Source organism: Empidonax traillii, unplaced genomic scaffold (genome assembly GCF_003031625.1).
Source record: "Empidonax traillii isolate 1590-97213 ecotype Southwest subspecies unplaced genomic scaffold, ASM303162v1 scaffold193:size819438, whole genome shotgun sequence".
Taxonomy (NCBI): domain Eukaryota; kingdom Metazoa; phylum Chordata; class Aves; order Passeriformes; family Tyrannidae; genus Empidonax; species Empidonax traillii.
This window is the reverse complement of record NW_020955386.1, coordinates 237,121-257,426: the sequence shown is the minus strand read 5'-3', so window position 1 is coordinate 257,426 and position 20,306 is coordinate 237,121. Positions and strand designations below refer to the sequence as shown.

The 20,306-nt window shown below is 37.4% G+C and overlaps 1 protein-coding gene across 4 annotated transcripts in view; it reads right to left on the bottom strand.

Moving 5' to 3' along the window:
• Positions 1-765: 765 nt before the first annotated feature.
• The window catches only part of SRBD1 (S1 RNA binding domain 1), a 123,747-nt gene continuing 104,206 nt past the window's right edge, over positions 766-20,306 (bottom strand). For all 4 annotated transcript variants that reach the window (XM_027886729.1, XM_027886727.1, XM_027886730.1 and 1 more), the window contains 5 exons: positions 20,023-20,129; positions 16,779-16,955; positions 14,849-15,001; positions 3,537-3,721; positions 766-1,738 (listed from right to left, as the gene is read on the bottom strand). In XM_027886729.1, the coding sequence (XP_027742530.1) occupies positions 1,449-1,738; positions 3,537-3,721; positions 14,849-15,001; positions 16,779-16,955; positions 20,023-20,129 (912 nt within the window). In that variant the 3' untranslated portion in view covers positions 766-1,448. The remainder of the gene's footprint in view (positions 1,739-3,536; positions 3,722-14,848; positions 15,002-16,778; positions 16,956-20,022; positions 20,130-20,306) is intronic.

The window sequence follows — 20,306 nt, the reverse complement described above, 5'->3', positions numbered from 1 at the left end:
GAGTACTAAACTGGAGAATATCAATCCTAAACCATGGCACTGCCATTTGGTCATTTGTAGTTAGGAACCTTGTCACCAAAGATGTCTGACACTTGTTAGAGGTGTTATTTGTGCTCATCTGTTGTAGACCTGAGTTTCTGCAAACTTACAGGCAAGTTTTTTGACTGCAAAGGAATAAACATGCAACACACCAAAAACCCCTTGGAAAGGCCACATATACCTGCTGTTGCTGGAGACTATTCTGCCACTATGCGTGTCCTTTGCAAACTTGACTGAAGTGGTAAGTCCTTTGAAACACCCCCAAAATACCACAAAACCAAAAAGTTTCTAGTCAGAAGAAACAAACCTCACGTGCTAGGCATTCCTACCAGGAAACAGTAAGCATTCTTACTAAAACAAAAGTCTAGAAAAGCTTTTCAAGCATCTACAACAGCAAAATGATTTTTACAGAGAATCATGCCTTCACAAACACTGTCTGTGAAAACAAGTGTTGAAAAATTATTCTCCACTCAGAACAGGCAGAAAAATACATTATATCCAAGATGGAAAAAACATTAATGTCAGGTTGAAGGAATTCAAGACAGAGCAACATCAGACCATGGGCTGTAGCCTGGTATCATGGCTCAGGAAAGTGCAGAATGTTCAGAAGGTGAGACAAGTGCATCCTCACAAGCTGCATCCTTAAGTTGAAGTGTTACTGATTGAGAACATGTTGGAAAGAAAGATAATTAGGACTGTTAAAACTTGTAGAAGAGTACACTAACAAAATATGATCAGAAGTGTTTTTATTTTGCACACAAATAGAACAACATAAATGTCTTTTGACACCTTTGAGAAAACTTCTTCGAACTCCAAGGTACATCCAACTGTATTAATTAATGATAACTGAAAAAGCAAAAACAATACAGGTAAACAGACCTCCTAATAGTGTTGGTCAAATAAATTAAAGCTGAATATTTCTGAACCATCAATAGTATTAGCAGATGCTCTTTTTTTCAGCCTACTTTTGAAGCAATGTCATGACCACCTAGTTTAAAAAGATCACTTTTTTTTCCTAGGTGCCTTCTTTGAGACTCTCAACCACAAAACAGGCAAACTGAATGGCTGTTTTTGGAAAGAGAGCTGTAAATGTGTCTGCTCATGTAGTACTGACTAAAGATTAAGACAGCAGAACTTGCACAGACAACAGATAAGAGATCGGTCTGACAGCCCACTGGAATTTCATTTGTTCTGCAGACAAAATAACAAGGTTGCTTGGAGGTAATCCAAAAAACTGTTCCCCCAATTATTAACAGAAAGGAATCATGAAATGGGGAAAAACTGTTAAATTAAGAAAAAAAAAAAAAAAAAGCTGAAGGTTTCAACACTCTCATTAAACACCTCCATCTCCAGAACCTTGCTGACATTACTTAACCTTTAAAATGAACACTCAATCATTGAAAACCCTCTCATAAAACACGAATAAGGTCCAACGTTATCCTCAGTCGAGGAATGTCGACATTAAGCACTTTAACTTCAACTCTTTCTCCAGGACCTAGGCCCAGGCTTCTTCTCTTCTTCACTTTAGAAAGTTTTGCTTCAGTTATGTTTCGCACTGGAATCAAACCTGCTTTTCCCACACCAATATCAACAAAAACTCCAAACTGCGTTGCATTTTCAACTTTTCCAGTCAGAACAGTACCAACACTTAAGTCTTCCAAGCACACTATGCTCCTCTTGAAGTCAGGTTTATCAAAATCTGTTGTAAGAAACAAGAAACACAAATAAGACTCCGGAGAAAAAGGGTTTCTAAGGTTTCTGAGTTGTTTCCAGATGACAGCTTCTAATTAAGAACTCCTCCCAAGGTAGCTCTAAGGTCCCAAGTACTGCTTTCAGAACCATTTTTAAAATAAAGACTCATTTGTGATAAACAACTTATTTCTTGTATTTTATTAATCACTTTAAAAGGCTTTGATTAATGGAGTAATGAGTATAGTGAACTCCATGGTAAGAGACTATCATGAGGGGATTAGAAGTGTGTTGTATAGTAGCTAGTGACCGAAAGATTCTTTACTCTTTTGTTTGCTTACAGATTCACTGCTGGCCAAGGCCTAGCCCACCAATGACTGTGCCTCTGGGATACGTATTTAAAGGGAAAAAAACCCTGCAATTGCAGCCAGAGAGAAAAGTGGGCATACATGAGAGAAACAGCTCTGCAGACACCAAGGTCAGGAAAGAAGGAGGAGGAGTTCCAGGCGCCAGATTACAGACCCCCCTACAGCCCTGCTGAAGACCATGGTGAGGCAGGTTGTCTCTCTGCAGCCTATGGAGGCACGTAGTGGAGCAAAGATCCACCTTGCAGCCTGTGGAGGGCCCCACACCAGAACAGTTGGCTGCCTGAAAGAAGGCTGTGACCCCCTGGGAAGCCCACACTGGAGCAGGCTCCTGGCACCTAGTACCTGTGTACCCATGGAAAGAGAAGAACACGGTAGAGCAGGTTTTCTTGCAGGACTTGTGACCCCATTGGGGACCAACACTGAAAAATTCTGTTTCTAAAGGATTGCACTCTGTGAAAGGCACTCATGCTGGAACAGTTTGTGAAGAACTGCACCCCGTGGGAAGAACTCTCGATAGAGAACTTCATACAATTGTACAAGAGTATGAACTAGGCTCCAGTAACAGAGTCTGTCTAAAGCAATACTGAATGTACTAGATCAGCAAAATATTAATATTTTCACTGAGGATTCTCTTTTATGTCTCCCTATATTAATATCTATCCTATTATACAAACCACCAAAACAACCTGAGACATAGAAAATTCACACTTTCAAGATGGCTAGTTGGAGCTATTTATAAAATATGCACAGAAACTATTAGTGAACCCAAAAGAGGGGGGCTGAAATGTTGGTTTGGGGTTTTTTAAGTATAAGTTTATTATTTATTACAAGCCTCTATCTTCACAGCCTACCTTTATCTCTTGCTGTCGTAAGAGAATCCTGCTCTAAATTGCACGAAACAACAGCATCTCCAGATGTTTTACTTAATTACTTACCTCCTCTTTCTTCTCCTCCACCTCAAACTGTTCAGTACTACTGAAGGTTTCAACCAAATTTAGGTCTTGAGCCACATGTTTACACTTGTCTCCAAGAACTAGCTCAATAAAAGAACAGAACTCCACAGTACTACTACACTAGTACTCCACAGAACTTGATTCCTATTTCACCTTGGTCTCAGCATTCCCCTCTGTGATGCAGAGCCAACACAGATTTAATCAGCACAGATTTAACATATTGAAACTATTTCATTTGTTAACAGCCATACAACTCCCCTTCCTATGGCTGAAAATGTCGTGATTTAAACAGGATTCACACTCCTTACCTACAGAACTGGAAAGAAACATCTGACTATGATATAGCCCTTACCTTGCCTGAGAAAAGAAATGGAATTTCATGTCCATGAAAATCTACTACTAACTTTAGAAGAAGAAAATGTGCTGTTTTAGAACTGGTAAGTAGAACAATCAAACTGAGATTACAACCTTCCAAACTAAGGTTTACCTGTACGAATGTCGTAGCCTTCAGGCTGAGTCAGACCATCAATAATCAGCTGCAGTGTGTGCACTGTGGTATTCAGTCTTTTGGCTGTGCCTTCCAGTCCTTCCCTTTGAATTACCACATTTACTTTTTGCTGCATATCTGGTTTTCCTATGTCATTTGCGTTTCCTCCAATCAAAGATAAAAACCTGAGAAGTTCAAGCAAAGATAGAGAGATTAGAAACATCCTTTAGTGGGAACTGAACCTTTGCTCTATTTAGGGCTTTTAATTACTTTTTCATTGATGCATGAACAAAACTTTTGATAAAAAACATGAACAGTGAACAGTTTCTCAAGTCCATATCCTCTCAACTCATCATTGATTTGACACAAACCAAAACTAAGAGTTTATCTGTATTCATGTATCTTCTGGAACAGATTATGAAACTAGATGCAAAATTTTCAAGTGTAAATCTCTCCTAAGACCAATGATTTTATCTCATGATAAAATCAAATTTCATTATGATTGAAAGATGTCTTTTACCCTGAAAGTTCCCTACAAATAAGTGAGAGTTCTATTTTTATTATGAGTCATTTTTATTGTCACTCTCATTCAAATTAAAATGAATGGCCATTTAGTTAAGCAACGATGAACATTCAAAATATTAAATTAATATGAAGAATCTTTAACCTGACTTAAACAATTCATATAAAATACTTCCCTTGTCTATGAACTTCGTGATTAAGAACAATTAGTTTTTCAGAAACTAGGTAATCATCAAGTCAAAGTACTCACACACCACAAATACACTTATCTTTCCTTATTGTCACATATATACACACGTTGCAAATTGAGACAAATTTGGACTGGCATATAAAAAGCTGAAAAGAAATACTTTAAAATAATTATGACTTGACCTGTGATCCCCCCCTTTTTTTTTTTAAACAAAAGAAAAACTCCAAACACAATTACCGCAGTTTTTAATTTTGCCATGCTGGGACACATCTGGGAAGCACAGAGAAGCACAGAGAAGACAAAAATTCGTATGCAGACCTTGCTCCTTATCAGCAGTGATGCCTTAGACAATGTTTATTTATCACTGAATAAACGTTCTTATTTCACTGATGGACTTAAAAACATACACCAAGACTTTAATGGATATCAACTAACGAAAACGAGGATGCAGCTCACAGAAGCCAGGACAAATTGTACTAAATAAAGCAATTTGTTCTTCTCTCAGTAGACGCTTCATTTATCTGTCCTGCTGCCCTGATCTGCATCTCACCATGAATAAGCCTCTTCTACCCTGCTTTATCATGTTTCTCATTGTTGAACAGGGGCATATTTTTTTCCATGTTCTCCACCACAGCAGACAGGTAGAATTATTCACCCTGTCCTGCAGAGTCCAAGTAAATGTTCCTTCCAAATTCCTAAAAGAGATCCCTCCTTCCTATCCTTATCCTGCTGCACAACAGGTGTAAACTACCAGCCTCAAAAGAAGTGCTGACCAGCAGGTTCGTGCCCTGCACTTGGTGGGAGACATTCCAGCTCCATTAAGAAAGCAGAAGCCCTTGGTACTCAACCTTCTCTCCCTCCCACCCCCCCAAAAAATACCTGCTGTGCTTTTTATCAAAACCCGAGGCTAGTATTTCTTTTGCCAGGAGACCCAGTGGGGTTTTTTATTTTGTTTTGTTGTTTTCTCTTTTTCAACCCAAGGAACCCAACTGAGATTATTTCAGGTGGTGAGCAATAAAAAGTTATATGGACTGAAATACAGAACTAAATTTCTTTTTGAGAAAACATAAATTGAAGAAACATAATTAAAGCAATATCTGACTTTCAGTAAATCACAAAATTCATCTTTGAGCATAAGGCAAAGCTTAGCTTAAAAATGTCCATTAATTTCACTACAGGGAGGAACATATGTTCTAAAAGGATGTAACATCTGCTACAACTGGCTGTCAGGACTTCCACTTCTACATTGAGTTCAAGTGCAAGCATGTTGATTTAAGTGTACTGGTAGCTCAAACACAAAGATTTGCATTTAACAGTGATAGACATAATTTTCACATTAAATTTTTTAGTGCATACACATCTTTCCTGTGGCAATGTATGAAGAAGAAAATTAATAAGGACTCGGTGGATATTGCTATTCTCAGGATTAACTGAATTATGTTTTGACTGTATTTCAACTTCTGGCAGCACTTTCTAAAGTAGTTTAAGGTGGTTTTGAAGCAAGGTATATAACAAAACATGCAAAATGGTTTATAATATTAAATGCAAAATTATTTATAATATTAAGTGCATTTCTTTCCTGTAAACGAACAAAAAACCACCACTACTACTCAAATATTTTATCTAATAATATATATAAAAATAATCAGCCATTCTATGAGGCCATTTTCTTTCGGTCTCAGAAGAGTACCATAAGTGGTTGCAATGATAATACTGAAAATGAGCACAGGTCCAGGTGAAGGACTCTTCCCAGAACTACTGGGGGTTGCTGTCTGCTTACACTGATGGATGGACAATGCCACACCAGAGCACTAGTGACAGGCGGCAGCTGCCCCAGCTTTGACTGACGTGCCAGATGTAACATGACAAACCCGACCAGCCTCATGACTCAACCTTCTAAATAATGTATGCTTTACCACCCACCCCTATAAACAAGTTTGCTGACATTCACATACTTGGCTTTATTTCACTTCAAATGGAAACTCAGCTTGAGTACGTCCAAGTAACATTTTCTCACCATCGGAATTTCGCAGAAGCGCATTCACTTTGTAAATCAGTAACAGGGAGGGTTTGGCCACTAGTAAATGCAACCACATGGAACAGTCAGCACCATATATTAAAAAACCCTGTTACGTACAGAACTGACAAATGTGAGGATAATGCAATCAGAATGAATGGTGCTATGTGCACACCACTGCAAGAAAACCAGCCCGAAACAGGACACAACCCAGGTGCCTGAGCCTTCAATTACTATTCATGAAAGATATTTCAGCCCCTTTGTTCCTTCCTCTGCAACCACCACCCTCCAGAAAGCCCAAATTATCAATTTGATATCAAAAAGGACTCCTCATCTAGGGAAGAGTGGTAGGTTTGGGCCCTACATTATCAATTACAGTTGTGCAAATAACTTATTAATGTGGTTATTGCTCACAATAAAATTTTGGCCCTATCTGAAGGTGATGCTTAAACATCTGCCCAAGTCGAAGTATGGGAGAAGTTCCACCAATTTCTACATAATTTTAATGCTCTAAGAATCAGGCAGTTTGTCAAGAATATTTCAGAATTATGAGGTATATATTATAAGCAGAACAGAGCCCAGCATGTACATACACACAGAAGAAATACTTTTTATAAGAACCAATATTATTTCTACTTTGCTAATTCTCACCTTTCTAGGATAGGTTTTGGTAAAACCTATGTATTAAAGTATTTCCAAATTAAAGCAACTTAGTGATTACAGATGCAGTTATTTTTAAAAATACTGTTGAATCCAGTTATATATTTAATGTATCATTTTCACTGAAATGAACATAGCCTGAGGGCACTTAGAATAAAAAAAAACACCAAAAAAATCAATATAAAGCCCACGTCTCTGACTGAACAGTGGTGCATTATATTGATCATTTCTATTTTTAAATGTCATTGCTAAGAACAAAGTTAAATGTTTCCTTATTAAAAAAAGCAACCCAACAACTTCCTTCAAGAGTTATTTCAAGGTCACAGCAACAACACGAGTAACAACTCCAAAGTCAGGAAAAAAAAAGGACATAGTCAGTAATAAGTCTGGGATATGGTCATGTGGGAAAAGAAAGGTTTCCCTAAACTTACATATTTTGTTCTTTCGTAAAGTTAAACTATCTCACTACAGTCCTTGAAATATCTTATCCAATTTGTAACTGACAGTTCCAGCTGCACAGCACAGGAACATGAATGTTCTGTGCAAAAATGAAAGCCCTTCAAGTATTTTCCTGGTTACATACATGAAATAAATAACATGTTGCAGTAGTTCAAGTGCTATGTTTACCTACTACAAAGATAAAACCTAAAGAAAAGTTAACAGAAATGGGAAAGAAGAGACTTTTTTTCTGAAGTGAGGTAACTTTTATAAGACATACTACTCTTACTTCCTCAAATGCTGAGTACCTGAGTAAATAGTGAACTTTCTGCTTAATATACATCAACTCAGATAAAAGCTGACAGAGTCTTAGAGTCAGAACAGAATGAAATTTCACTGGTTTAGATCTTTGAGTTTTATGGTTTTCAGATTTAGAGGATACTCAGAAACCTCTACAACCACCTCAGTTTTAAAAGCAATATTTGCAGTCTTACAAGACCTGCAGAGAATGGTCATGGATAAGTCACTGATGTTTTCATTTAATACATAATTTCATCCATCTTACCCAGATAAAGAAAGAAAAGTAGCATAAATGTAACAAATAAGCACATCATGTTCACTTAACATACACATCTGCACAAAATTACAGCACAGCCATTGCAATGCTTAAAAGATAATGCAAATTTCAGTGGAATGCAAAAAACAGTCAGAAAAGAGTAAAAATATTACCAAGGGAAGCCTCCAGTAAATTTTTAAGAAGTTACTCTAACCCTCCTTGAAAAGCTTCTTATAATGTGCAGGAGTTCTAAAGCTTTGCAAGGGCTTTAGTCACAGTCATTTCTGTTTTATGTAATCATTTCCAGCAACACGACTTAAGAGCTGGGAGTACTGGATTCATTACACTACAGCAACATGATATGCCATTACATCTTGTCACAGTGCACACATGAATTAATGGTAAAGCAACATAATCACTTTGAAAACAAAACAACTTTGCATCAGCATGCACTTTGTTAGGTAAAATGTACATTTATGACAGCAGCAAACAAATTATGCAGACATCTATGTTTTAGTAATGTTTTGAAGTGCAAAAGCATTATTTGAATAATGCAGATGTTGACTGCCCTTGTTCTCAGCAGTGATACAGATCCTCAATTTTTGACTACTGATGCAGATTATATATCAAGCAATATTTGTGCATTACTCTCTGTAATTAATTGCTAGACACAGAAAGCTAAAGTTTCAAATGTATCTAAAAATGCTTATGTGGTTTAGCCAGACAAGGTTATTTAAGCAATATCTTTTTCCCCAAATGCATAAATTATTAATATTCGACTGCATGCAGAAGGCCAGAAAACCACCAGTTTATGACATTTTTAACGTATAAATCTAAGAAAGAATGAGTTTCTAAATCAGAAAAGAAATTCAGACACAGTTACAGTGCAGCACAGCCACTTTGTTACCATACCATTAGGCACACTGTTGTTAGCTGTTTTCATGACTACCGATATATCACATAACTGGAGCGTAACCCGAGATACAAAATAGTAAAACATGATTAGCTATCCACAAAGAACTAGTACTACAGTTATAGGAGATAATTCCATTAAAAGGGTCTTGTGGAGTTTTTTCCCCATATTTTTTTTTAAAATGCAACCAGTGGGAAATTATGTAAGTTCCAAAAATTTCAACAAATTAAAAAAGTACCATTTGATTTATGGGTCTAGTATTTATAGTGTAACTGGAGCATAATTCTTCGTTATTTCTAAGTTCTTCTAATCATTCTTGTTAACTGTATTTTACATCATATGAAAGTTTTAAAATTTTTTTATTGGATAGCAGAGAAAGTCTTTTCTGCTCTTCTGTTTATTGACAAGATAACTTTCAAAAATATGCCCTCTAAAAATCCAGCTTAGTAGTAAATCCTTGTGAATGAACTGGCCTTCTAAGGTGATGAATATGCTTTATTATTTATTAGACTTAATGGCCCTAACTCTGCAAGTGTGCTCCCTAATTAGGGTTAGCCATTTCCTATTAGAAATAATGATAAAGGTTCATTAATTGACTGAGCTTCACTTTTCCAAGATTTTTTAAAAAGAAATTTAATACTTTATTAAGTATTATTTTGCACACTAAATAGTTTAAATACACACATGTGTGTACATGCAACTTTAGTCTCATTGAAGTGGACAAAAGATGTTTCTGATGACTTAGTGAATTTCAGGAAAGGCATCCTACTACACTAACAACTCCTATCCTCTGTAAAATATTCTCATGTAGACTACATTATTAAATAGAATAGAGCAATTTGTTTTCATTACTCAAACACCACACGAAGTAACTATTCCCCCTGACTTCTACTCCTCTTATGCATTGCCTCAGTTGCTCAGTGACAACTAAGGGACCTGATCAGAGGCAAGCCAGCCTGACAGAGCTGGAAATGCCATCAAAGGGCAAGTGTCCAGTTGCATAAAGGGCAGGAGAGGAAGTCCTCTTTCTTTTGGTGGCCTCATCAACAGTTTTCCTTCTGCATTTTCTTATGTGCCAGTATTTGCTTTCAAAGCTAGCAAATGCAGCTTTTCAGCAGAGGAAATGAGATACTATGGATCAGCTGTTATATTCACCCATGCAGAATACTAGAAACACCAGAGATATTTGAAATATGACTGATCTGCCTACAGTGGAATATAAAAGGTTTTCAACACAAATCCCTTGCCGAAATGAGTGACAAATTAAGATGTTTAACTTCAGGGAAGAAAAAACACATGAATGAGTGCTGGCTGAATTCTCCTGCTATTTTGAAGTCCTGTTGGAGATACCAAACAGCATCACACGACATGACATGATATTAAGCAGCATTCACAGACATGAATCTTCACTGCAAGTCACTCTGCTCAATACATCAAAAACTTCTCATTAGGCATAACCAACCTCTGTGAGCAGGACTTTCCTCCACCAGGCCAGGTCCTAAACCTGGGTAATTAGCCGAGGAACATCCTCACCTGCATTATTCTAAATCAGAGCTTTAGATCTGGCAAAATATTTCTAAGTCAGGCTAAAATACAACCTGTCTGCCAGATGCTGCAAACTGAGCAGCAAAAACACATTCTGAGTGCCAACCTTTAGCAAAAAGTATTTTTATGAGATTTAAATAAAAAAAGTCAGCAAATGTGAAAATTCAGTCATATGAAACCAACAGCACCCAGCAGACTGACAGAACAAAGAAAGAACACTGCATTTTCTTTCCAACATTTTGGTTTATAAGCATAACCTGGTTGTAACTTTTGGGGACTTCCTAAATGTTTCGTTGGTTTTCCTACCAATTCTTTTACAATATGTACCAAGAAACTGGATATGCTCTACATATTGTATTAATTGTGGTGATTGTAGAAGATTCTGCCACTATAAACTGGTTTTCACATATAGACTTGTAAGAAACTTAAAGTACAGTTCTGCTTTGCAGGGGAATAGGCTGTCTATAAAGTTTTGAGGTTTTTTATTTAACTTTTAGGAAATTCTGATTCGTTATATTTAGAGGTATTCATAAGCTTGATCACTGAACATGACAAAGCCAAGCTTTGACAGCGTGGAAACCATGAACAAAAATGTTTTGTTCTTCTGCAGAGCGTGTTAAATCACCAGTAGGATGTTTTCCAATTGTTTTATAGAAATTGTACAGATTTTTAGTTAAGATGCTTAAATGCCATAAATCAATCATGCCAGCACCATTTGTGCCACTGCAGTAAAGATTACATCAGTGTTTCCATTATAAAAACCCTGTTTTTCAGGGGTTTCTAATTCAGCCATAAAAATTGGCTCTAGCCTGAAGTTTGGCAACCAAAATCACCACTTGGGAGTAATTCTTTTAACCATATTTTTTTTTTAATGGATTGGCTTTTCAAGATACAAAATAGTTCTGAAAAAGAAAATTAGTGGTTTCAAATTTTGGTGAATTTCTATCCCTCAAAAACATTGGTTTAAAACTGATAATTTTGCATGTCATAAATCTGTAATGTGGACTGCTGCCTCTGGGTAATTTGGCTATAAGCAATGGATAAAAATCACTGGCTTATTTAATTTTAAAATAAATGTAATTTTCCATGAAAACTTTTAATCCAATAAAACTTTCACAAACTAGTTTCTCATAGCAAGATGCGGTAGACCTTGCATGAGGAAGCCTTTATGACTCATTTACGCAGTAGCTATTCCATACATCTTAATTTTTGTGGCAAGAGGTACAAAATACCTTTTGTACCTTTTGTATTTTGATGCCTTGAATTAAATCAGTTCATCTCCTTCAAGACAACAATTCTGCCCTTTTGCAGCACCTGTGAACCTGACATGGTCCCTCACATAGTTCTGTGTGAGCACAGAAGAAGAAAAAATAAATACTTTCATAGTAGTAAAGTACTAGAACTCCTTTAAAATGTATTTTGTTTAAAATTTTATGTATTAAATACTGATTCTAACTCACTTCTAACAGTTTAAATTTTTCTCATGCAGTTTAATTTAGGATATAAGAATTACCAGTTAAGTTTTAACCTATTTTAATTCTAACATTTAAAAAAGTTCTTCAGATATTGGCTAATTTCAGTAAGACACCTCAGACCAACACCACGAACATGATTTGATCTTCAGGCTCTCAAAAGCTTTCTCATGAATGTAGGCTCAGCAAAAAGGAATTACAAGCCCGCTCCCCTCCACCGCCTGTCAGCAAAACTTGTCCACAGCACCGATATGCTTTGGACCGACTCCTCTGTGGAGTCTGAATTCCTAGCAGAATTTTTTTCTGAATTCATATTTAGGCAGGGAAAAAGAAGGTTTGGAAAGCCATTTTCGTAAGTTCTAAGAAGCTTAACAGCTCATATGTTGTTCTTGGGGTTTTTTTTTTGGAAAGGTCATTTAAGATATATAATCATTGCTAAATTATAGCATTAGTTGCTTGAGGGGAGGATGCCTGGTTTATATTTAGCCCTTATGTCACCAGTGTCAATTTTTAATACTACACTTCTTGGCTTTTGTCAGTTTGTTGTAGAGCTATATTTTCTTTTCTTGAAAGGGATATTTGCAATGAAAAAACATTAGAGATATTTGTCTCCTTCCCCACACCATTTTGTGATATCAAGTTGCAGCATATTCATACAATCCATACCATAAAAGCTATCATCTCCATATTTAACAAGCTTTTAAGGAAACTGTCTTTTGATTGCCAGAAAAGCAAAAAAAAATACAAATACTGTTTAACATAGAGTACATTCACAGAAAGCCCAGAAAGCACTTTGAGACTTTTTTTCTCCAAACATCGCACTACTTGTACAGGTACTCATAAATGTAAGAAGTCAGACAACAGAGACAAAAGAGACCAAAGAAAACAGAAAAGACTGTTTCAGTTAGTTACAGAGACAGATGCTACACTTACTAGTGTTGGTATTTCATTGACAAATATTGTAACTGTTGTATTATATTTGTTTTGTAATCAACTGATAATCTTTTGCATTAAAGACAAAACAAAAAACCACCAACCCCCCCTAAAAAACTCTGTATGGTACAATATCTGTAGCACAGACCTAAATACTTCCCCTGAAAATTCAGTCTAGGAAGACAGCGTTTGGTGAGAAACAAAGAGACACTGGCACAGCTGGAAACTTACTGTAAAATAATTGCATTAGCCAAAGAGAGGTGGCATGACAGGTAACACTGGTCTTTAGCCATGTAATGCTTCTGCAATGGCTCAGAAGTCCAAGGAGGTTGGACTTGAGCATATTTGAAGAATCAGCAAGGTACTTTCTAAGCAATGTTGGCTGAGCAGTAGGTGCCAGCCTCCTCCCTGAAACATGTGTAAGTCTGTGACTCAAACCAGTATCTTGGCTGAGATGTAAAAGCTGTGTTCATTACTTTTTTTTTATTCTATTTTTTTTAATAGTGCTAATCCTGGGTTCCCAGTCAAATTCCAAATCACAGTTACATGATCTGTGATACATACTAAAATTGTCTCCAAAATTTCAACAGTATGTGATAATAATCTCATTCACCGCTTCAGATGTAAAATAAACTGTGCTGCTCTGGAAACAAAGTACCAATTCTTTATTTTCTGACAATATTGTATGTGGGTAAATTCCTGTAGTATTCCACCATTAACTGGATACAGTTCTCTGCTACTCGAAGTAATCTTTCCACATCAGCCTTTAGGTGAAGCTGGTAACATTGTGAACAGTTCACTGATGATTTTTTTTGCAGACTAGGGTTGGAAAGCAGAAGACCAAAACCCGAGTACTTGAAATTTAAATTGAATGAAACTCAATATTGAAAATCAAAATTATTTTTGAATAACCAATTTATATTCATTTTGCACATTAACTCACACAACTCAATATCTCCAGTTGGGATGACCAAGACGTTCATCTTATAAGCCATTTACCAAGCATAAGATCATTAAGATCAGGACCCTGACTGATTTTTTTCCCACAGCTATGCACAGGGCAAAGAATTAGTAAAAAATGCTGATGCAAAACTAAAAAAAAGGAAATGGTCATGGAAAAAGAGAAACCAGTTACCTACAAACTGCACAACAGGCATGGATTCTAGCAGGAAATTGCATGGTGGTCCTAGAATCAGGCACAAAGAAGGATGAACTGTGGCAGGGAGAGGATGGAAGCAAAAGTGCACTGCATGCCTAGCAGCAAAAGAAGAGCATGGAGACCTACACACACAAAGAGAGAACAGGGCATACACTGAAGGGAATGTGTCCTGAAAATGCAAGGTCCTGCACAACTTTTTCAGGTAAAGACTCAAGCTTCATGAATTCAAAAATTCAGCAAAGTTCTCTGAGGTTTAAGGATGGTTTTGTTTATAAACAGGAAGCATGAGTTTGTTTCTTCAGGTATAGTATTCTCAACAGAGATCATTAGAATCTTAAAGCATGTGGCTACTGGTGAAACTAGCTCCAGTACTTTTTAAGAAAAGAACCTGTTCAGTAGCAATCACTTTAAAAATAAATATGCGCTCATTTGTGGCAGGTGATAATGTTTTCTGAAGAGGAAAAGCAGAGTTCAATTTCAGTTGGGGCCGACAGAAAAGATCACAGCTTATAGTAGGATTTACCAGCCACAGTACAGCCTAACCAGAGGCACACATGAATTCCTAATTACTTTTTTCTGACTTACACAAAAACCATTCTCTTCTTTTAGCCAAAGGTCACTCAGTAAAACAATCATAGCGGCTCAGTAAAACAGTCATGGTGTTCATGTATGTGGGAACTTTATATATACATCTTAATTAGATCTCGCAAAATCTGAATTTAATTTTAAAGGCTAATAGTAATGATACATGCTCGCATGTCTGAAGCAGACCACCTTCTTGAAGAAAGACAAAGTATCAAATTAAAACAATTATTCCTGTCTCAAAAAGCTGAGCAGACTGAAAAATCAGTACTTTCATTTAAAAAATTGATGCTGTCAATGCTTCAAAAGCTTTGCCACTACTTACCTCATTGCAAGGTTGTAGGATTCTGGATGAATACAAGTTTGGTCCAAAGGATTGGGCTGTCGCCAGGCACTTGGTGTTGGTTTACTCTTCTTTTTACTCAGAGCACCTGCTTTTGTCAAAAGTGCACGACTTCCAAGTTCAGGTTTCTTACTACTGCCAGAAATCAAAAATGATCATGTCATTCTCAATGAAGATGATACTAGGCCAGTGTCCACGCATGAAACCTACACACTTCTTCCCCTGAAGTTTCTCTTAAATAAAAAAATTGCTCAGAATACAGTAAAGGTATCAATGACTCCTACTGCAAACACTCCTTTCGTGCCTCTTTTTTTGTTTCCTAAATCATAAGTAGTCCCTGCTTTTGGAGGACAAAACTTTAAAGGACTTGGAACTAGCACTGGTACTTTGGATTCTACGCATCAACTGTTGACAGAAATGAAGACTTAACTTTCTCTTTCCATATCAATTTTTAAAATAACCACTATTTGTTAACTTAAGTAGAAAGCATAAAAATTATTTCATACAACACTCTATAGCCGCCAACATGATTAGAAAGGACAAAAATGAAACCTTCTTGAAAATCATTTCAAAAGTTTTCATTTTGTCACCTGGACCCACAAGAAATGTTCTGGAGGCGATGGTGTTGGAGCTTTATTTGGCCCCAAACTTCATTTCTCAGGTTATACAGTGTTCTCAAGTTTTATGGAACCCGACTAACATCAGAATCATGCTCCAACAAGGTTAAAAAAAAAAAAAAATCCAAAACAATGTTCACATTTCACCAGTAAATATTTGCAGGGAATAAAAAGCCATCAGCCTTTCTTCCTCTGTTGTATTCCAGCATCCACTAGAACACATCTGTACATGGTAAGACCTATCGATCATATACAGCCTTGGAAGCAATTTCTTTGGTCTTCTGGTGCTTACAGTGAGCACCATTTGGCCTGCAGCATATGCTTCCCTGCCAGATGGGCAACCAATCTGTATACCTTCCACCTGGGCAGTAAGCCAGTCCTAATGTGCCTACCTCCTGCCTGGAAGTTACGCCTGTGCTGTTTGGCCAGCAGCAACTGGGAATACAGTATTGCTTCTGAGCACTGGGCTGGCTAAAAAACAGCATGTGCTTCCCAGGAAAATATTTTTTGAGAAGAGTCACTGGCAAAAGGGTGGGTGCGGTGCTACCACTGTGCCCTTTCTTAGTTCTTTATTTTGGAAGGAGAGATGAGAAAGGCAGGAGAAGAGAAATTGCCCTAGAAAGGGCATTTTCAGTTGTAGAAAGGAAGGATTCAGGTCAAGAGGATCACTAAGAATGGTTGCAAGTGGAAAAGACTTGGTACAGAATTAGAGAATGAGATGACAGGGATGAGCACGACCTACTGTTGAAAAACTGAGCTCACATATTTGAGACAGACGGCAGTTGCATCACGCTTACTAGGTAGAGGAGTATAACAAAGACAGAGTTTGATCCAGGCAGCTATTCAACTTCCTCTCTCCAAGTTAAGGAATTGAAGCTCTCAAAAAATCTGCACTAGTTTACTACCATTATGTTCTGCCAAACAATCTTTACAAAATTAAATTATTAATTTACAAATCTCTAAATCATGTCTGAAACACAACACTAAAATTTTAATATCTCAGATCCCAATACTGCTGCATGACAAGCTTCTTCTACCAATTCAGTGACAGAATTTTTAACTACATTTACATATTTATTGAAAACTGGACTTAGAGGACTAGGCTAATAAGTCATGACTATTCAGAGGAAGAACTGTCTTCAACCATTGACTTCAACAAGTTTATTTCTCATCTTTCAGAGTACATGGGTCTAGGATTCCTCGAGTCTCAAGCCTGAATACAAAACAGAAAAGAGGAAAAAGTTGTCTTGTGCTATTTTGGATAATTTAGCCAGAATTGCTAAAATCTCTATTACCTGCAAAAGGTCTTTATATATTCTTGATTGAATCTGATGAAGCCAGCACACTGTTGGAAAGATTTGGGACCCAAACCTTTAACTTCTTTCAGCTGTTCTCGGTTTATAAACGGTCCGTTCTTCTCTCGCCATTCAATTATATTTTTAGCCCTGTTAGCATTCAGTCCTGCAATGTGTCTAAGAGAAAAGTTTACAAAATACTTTTATTAACATCAAATGGTCATTAATGCAAGTACTATCCATTACAAGGATACACGTTTCTGTAGAAAAACTGGTTGACCAAACTTAAAAACTGCTAAGAAATTAGCAAAAAGTCACCCAGATCAAAGGCATCATCTGAAAAAGGATCCCTTCTCTTAGTTCTATGGAAGGAATCCACTCAAGCCAACAAAACTTAGTACAGCAATATGGTTTTGCACGTGCCTAACTAGTAAGCCAGGGATGTGTAATTTATGATCTGTTGGCTATTTCTGTAATGGCAATTCAATTTGTCATGTCTTATGGTCTGCCCCCAGCTGCCCTCTTCAGGAAAAGACGTGGGAGGAGAGTTCAGGACAGATAAATTGTTCCTGTATGAACAGCCCCTTCTCAGCTCTTCCATTGCTACCAAAATATCTTGCCCCAACATGAAGGGCTGATTCTGCTATGCAGAAGGAGAGTGGCTGGGAGCAGCTTGCCTTCCTCACACAATTCAACCCATCTACAACGCTTGTTGCTTTTCTCTCAGCTGCTCTTGAGATGAAAAGCAGCTGGGAACAAGCTGCTCGAGTTGTTCTGAGGGTAACTTGGATTTGGCGAAGAACTTACCTATGAAGTGCAACAGTAGTTAGCCAAGTTCCTTCAGGAACCAGTGGGTTTGCTGCACATTTTTTGTATGTACATGTGAGTGCAACTTTCTGTGTATGGAGTAGGCTAATCATAGAAAGAGGGAAATGAGCTCTCGTGGGCAGTTACTCATGGCACTAGAGAAGGAAATGTCACCCACTAGGTTCAATATCAGATGACGCCGCTTTAAGTCAACAGCAGCAGAGACCTGTTTGCGGAATGGCACGGACCAATTACAGAAAAACACCACCAGCAAAGCCAGCAAGAATCATAAAAATTCAGGGGAAAAAAAGAAAAAAAAATCTTTCCGTTATTCTAATCCTCAAGCAAAAGTTAAAAAAATAATCCGAAGTTGGTGAAAGCTCAGAATTAAATTGGAGGGACACACCTTTAACCACAGTCAGAATATTAATCATTAGGAATGGAATTTTCTTCAAAAATTTCTTAGAAACATTATGAAATCTGGCTTATTTACACTGACAAAGGAACATCACACAGTTCGTAGAATTTTCCACTGATGATCTCAAGTCTTTCAAGCACAATACTCACCAGTAATGTAAATACTGTAGCATTGTCATCCCTTCCATGTGTAATATGTGTCAAGAAGTATATTTGAAGTATCAGAAACCACAAGCAGAAAGCCCTGCTCATGGTACAATCTAGCTAGGGTGACAGTTTCATAAGCTGCACGTCTGAAGGAAACTTACACTGCACCTACACAGAACAGCAGAATTGAACAGCCTGAGGATCAGGTTAGATCCAGAACTCGATGCTGGCACAGGCACATAAACATTGTAAGCCGGGTTAACTCAACCACACAAAGTACTTATTCAATGTGGTTGCCACCTGTAACCATAATGGGACAGGGTCACCCCACATTCACAGGTTTGTGGAGACTGCAGCACCTCAGGCTGATGGTTTCTCCTGAAGTGCACATTATAGCTGTACCCTGCAGAGAAGGCTGGCAATGCTCACCCCTTGCATGAGCTCATGTAGGCTTTTATTCATGGAACATGAAGCTATTAGAGACTGTCCAAAGGAGGGCCACGAGGATGGTGAAGGGTCTAGAGGGAAGACCTTATAAGAAGCAGATGAGGTCACTTGGTTTGTTCAGCCAGGAGAAGATGAGACTGAGAGGAGACCTCATTGCAGTACTACAATTTCCTCACGAGGGGAAATGGAGGGGCAGGCACTGATCTCTTTGCTCTCGTGATCAGTGACAGCACTCAAGGAAACAGCATGGAGCTGAGTCAGGGGAGGTTTAGGTTGGGTATCAGGAGTAGGTTTTTCACCCGGAGGGTGGCTGAGCACTGGAACAGCTCCTCAGGGAAGTGATCATGGCACCAAGGCTCTCTGAGTTCATGAAGCATTTAGACAGTTCTCTCAGGCACTGGGTGTGATTCTTGGGATGTCCTGTGCAGGGCCACAAGTTGGACTTTGATGATCCTGATAAGTCCTTTCCAGTTCAGCATACTCTATCATTCTGTTCTATGATGCTATGAATGAAAATGCATTGCTTGCTTTCTTATTAAAAATTGATCTAAATCTGAAAGCAGGTAAGACAGAAGAAATCAGACATCAGGCTAAGGGCTGGACATACAGAAAAAGAATATGGAAGAGAAAATATAAACCCAGAATGAATAGAGAGACTCTTTCAAAATATGAAAAGATGTTTTAAAGATTAAAAAGGGTCTAAAAGATTAAAATAGAGAGCTAGCAAGAATACATTTTTCCTAACTTTGATACCCAATATAATTTTTACTACCAAGATTTTGAACACTCCTCTTCTTCCCCTCATACTATGGAGGATGATACCAACAATTTTGCTCTTCTTAGAGTTTGTCATCTAAACCACAGTGAACTCTTCACGTTCAAGAAAGAATGAGCTTTTAATTTCTAACCAAGAAAAATAAAGTCCAGAACATTTTCCAAGTAAACATGGCATAACTACCAAAAAAAAAAAAAAAAGAATCAGTAAAAAGGGATAAATTTTTCAACAGTTTCCCCTTAAATCTTTTCTTTTCTCCTTTCCTCGCCCAACTTTTACAACCTGTTCCACTTAGCAGTACCTATAAAAATACCTTCTAAGAGACAGAAAGTACATTTGAAAATCCCTTTCTCAGTGTAAAAATACAAATTAATTATATCACATTTTTCTGAAATTGCAGTGTTGGATCAAAATTTTTAAATATCTGGTTTTCTCTGAAGAATAGTCCTACCCTGGAGAATCACACAGACCCTTAAAAACTGACTCCTAATGATTCAGTAAAATACTGTCTTACTGTGTCATTTTCATGTAATTGGAAGTTTAACACAAGAGCCATTTGCTCCAGCTGAGCTTGAGTCAGATGGCAGACTAAACAGAGACTCTCTGATCCAGAGCCATGTAATTACTGGAATAGGAAAATGTTTCACTCACCTTAATAGTATTTCTGAGCAGATGTTAATATCAACTCCAACAAAGCTGACACACTCTTCAACCACACTGTCCAGAGTTGCTTTGAGCAAGGTCTGTGATACATCATGCTGAGAAACAAAAATGGAGATACTGGGTTACTGAAGTATCAAAGCATAAATAAATAAGAACTGCAAACAAGACTAACATCAATAAAATAGTTGCTGGAACTTATCTATATCTTATGTGAGGGTACTAGTTAAAAAGATGAATTGTAGAATATATTTTTAGAAGATCTCCAGTATCTC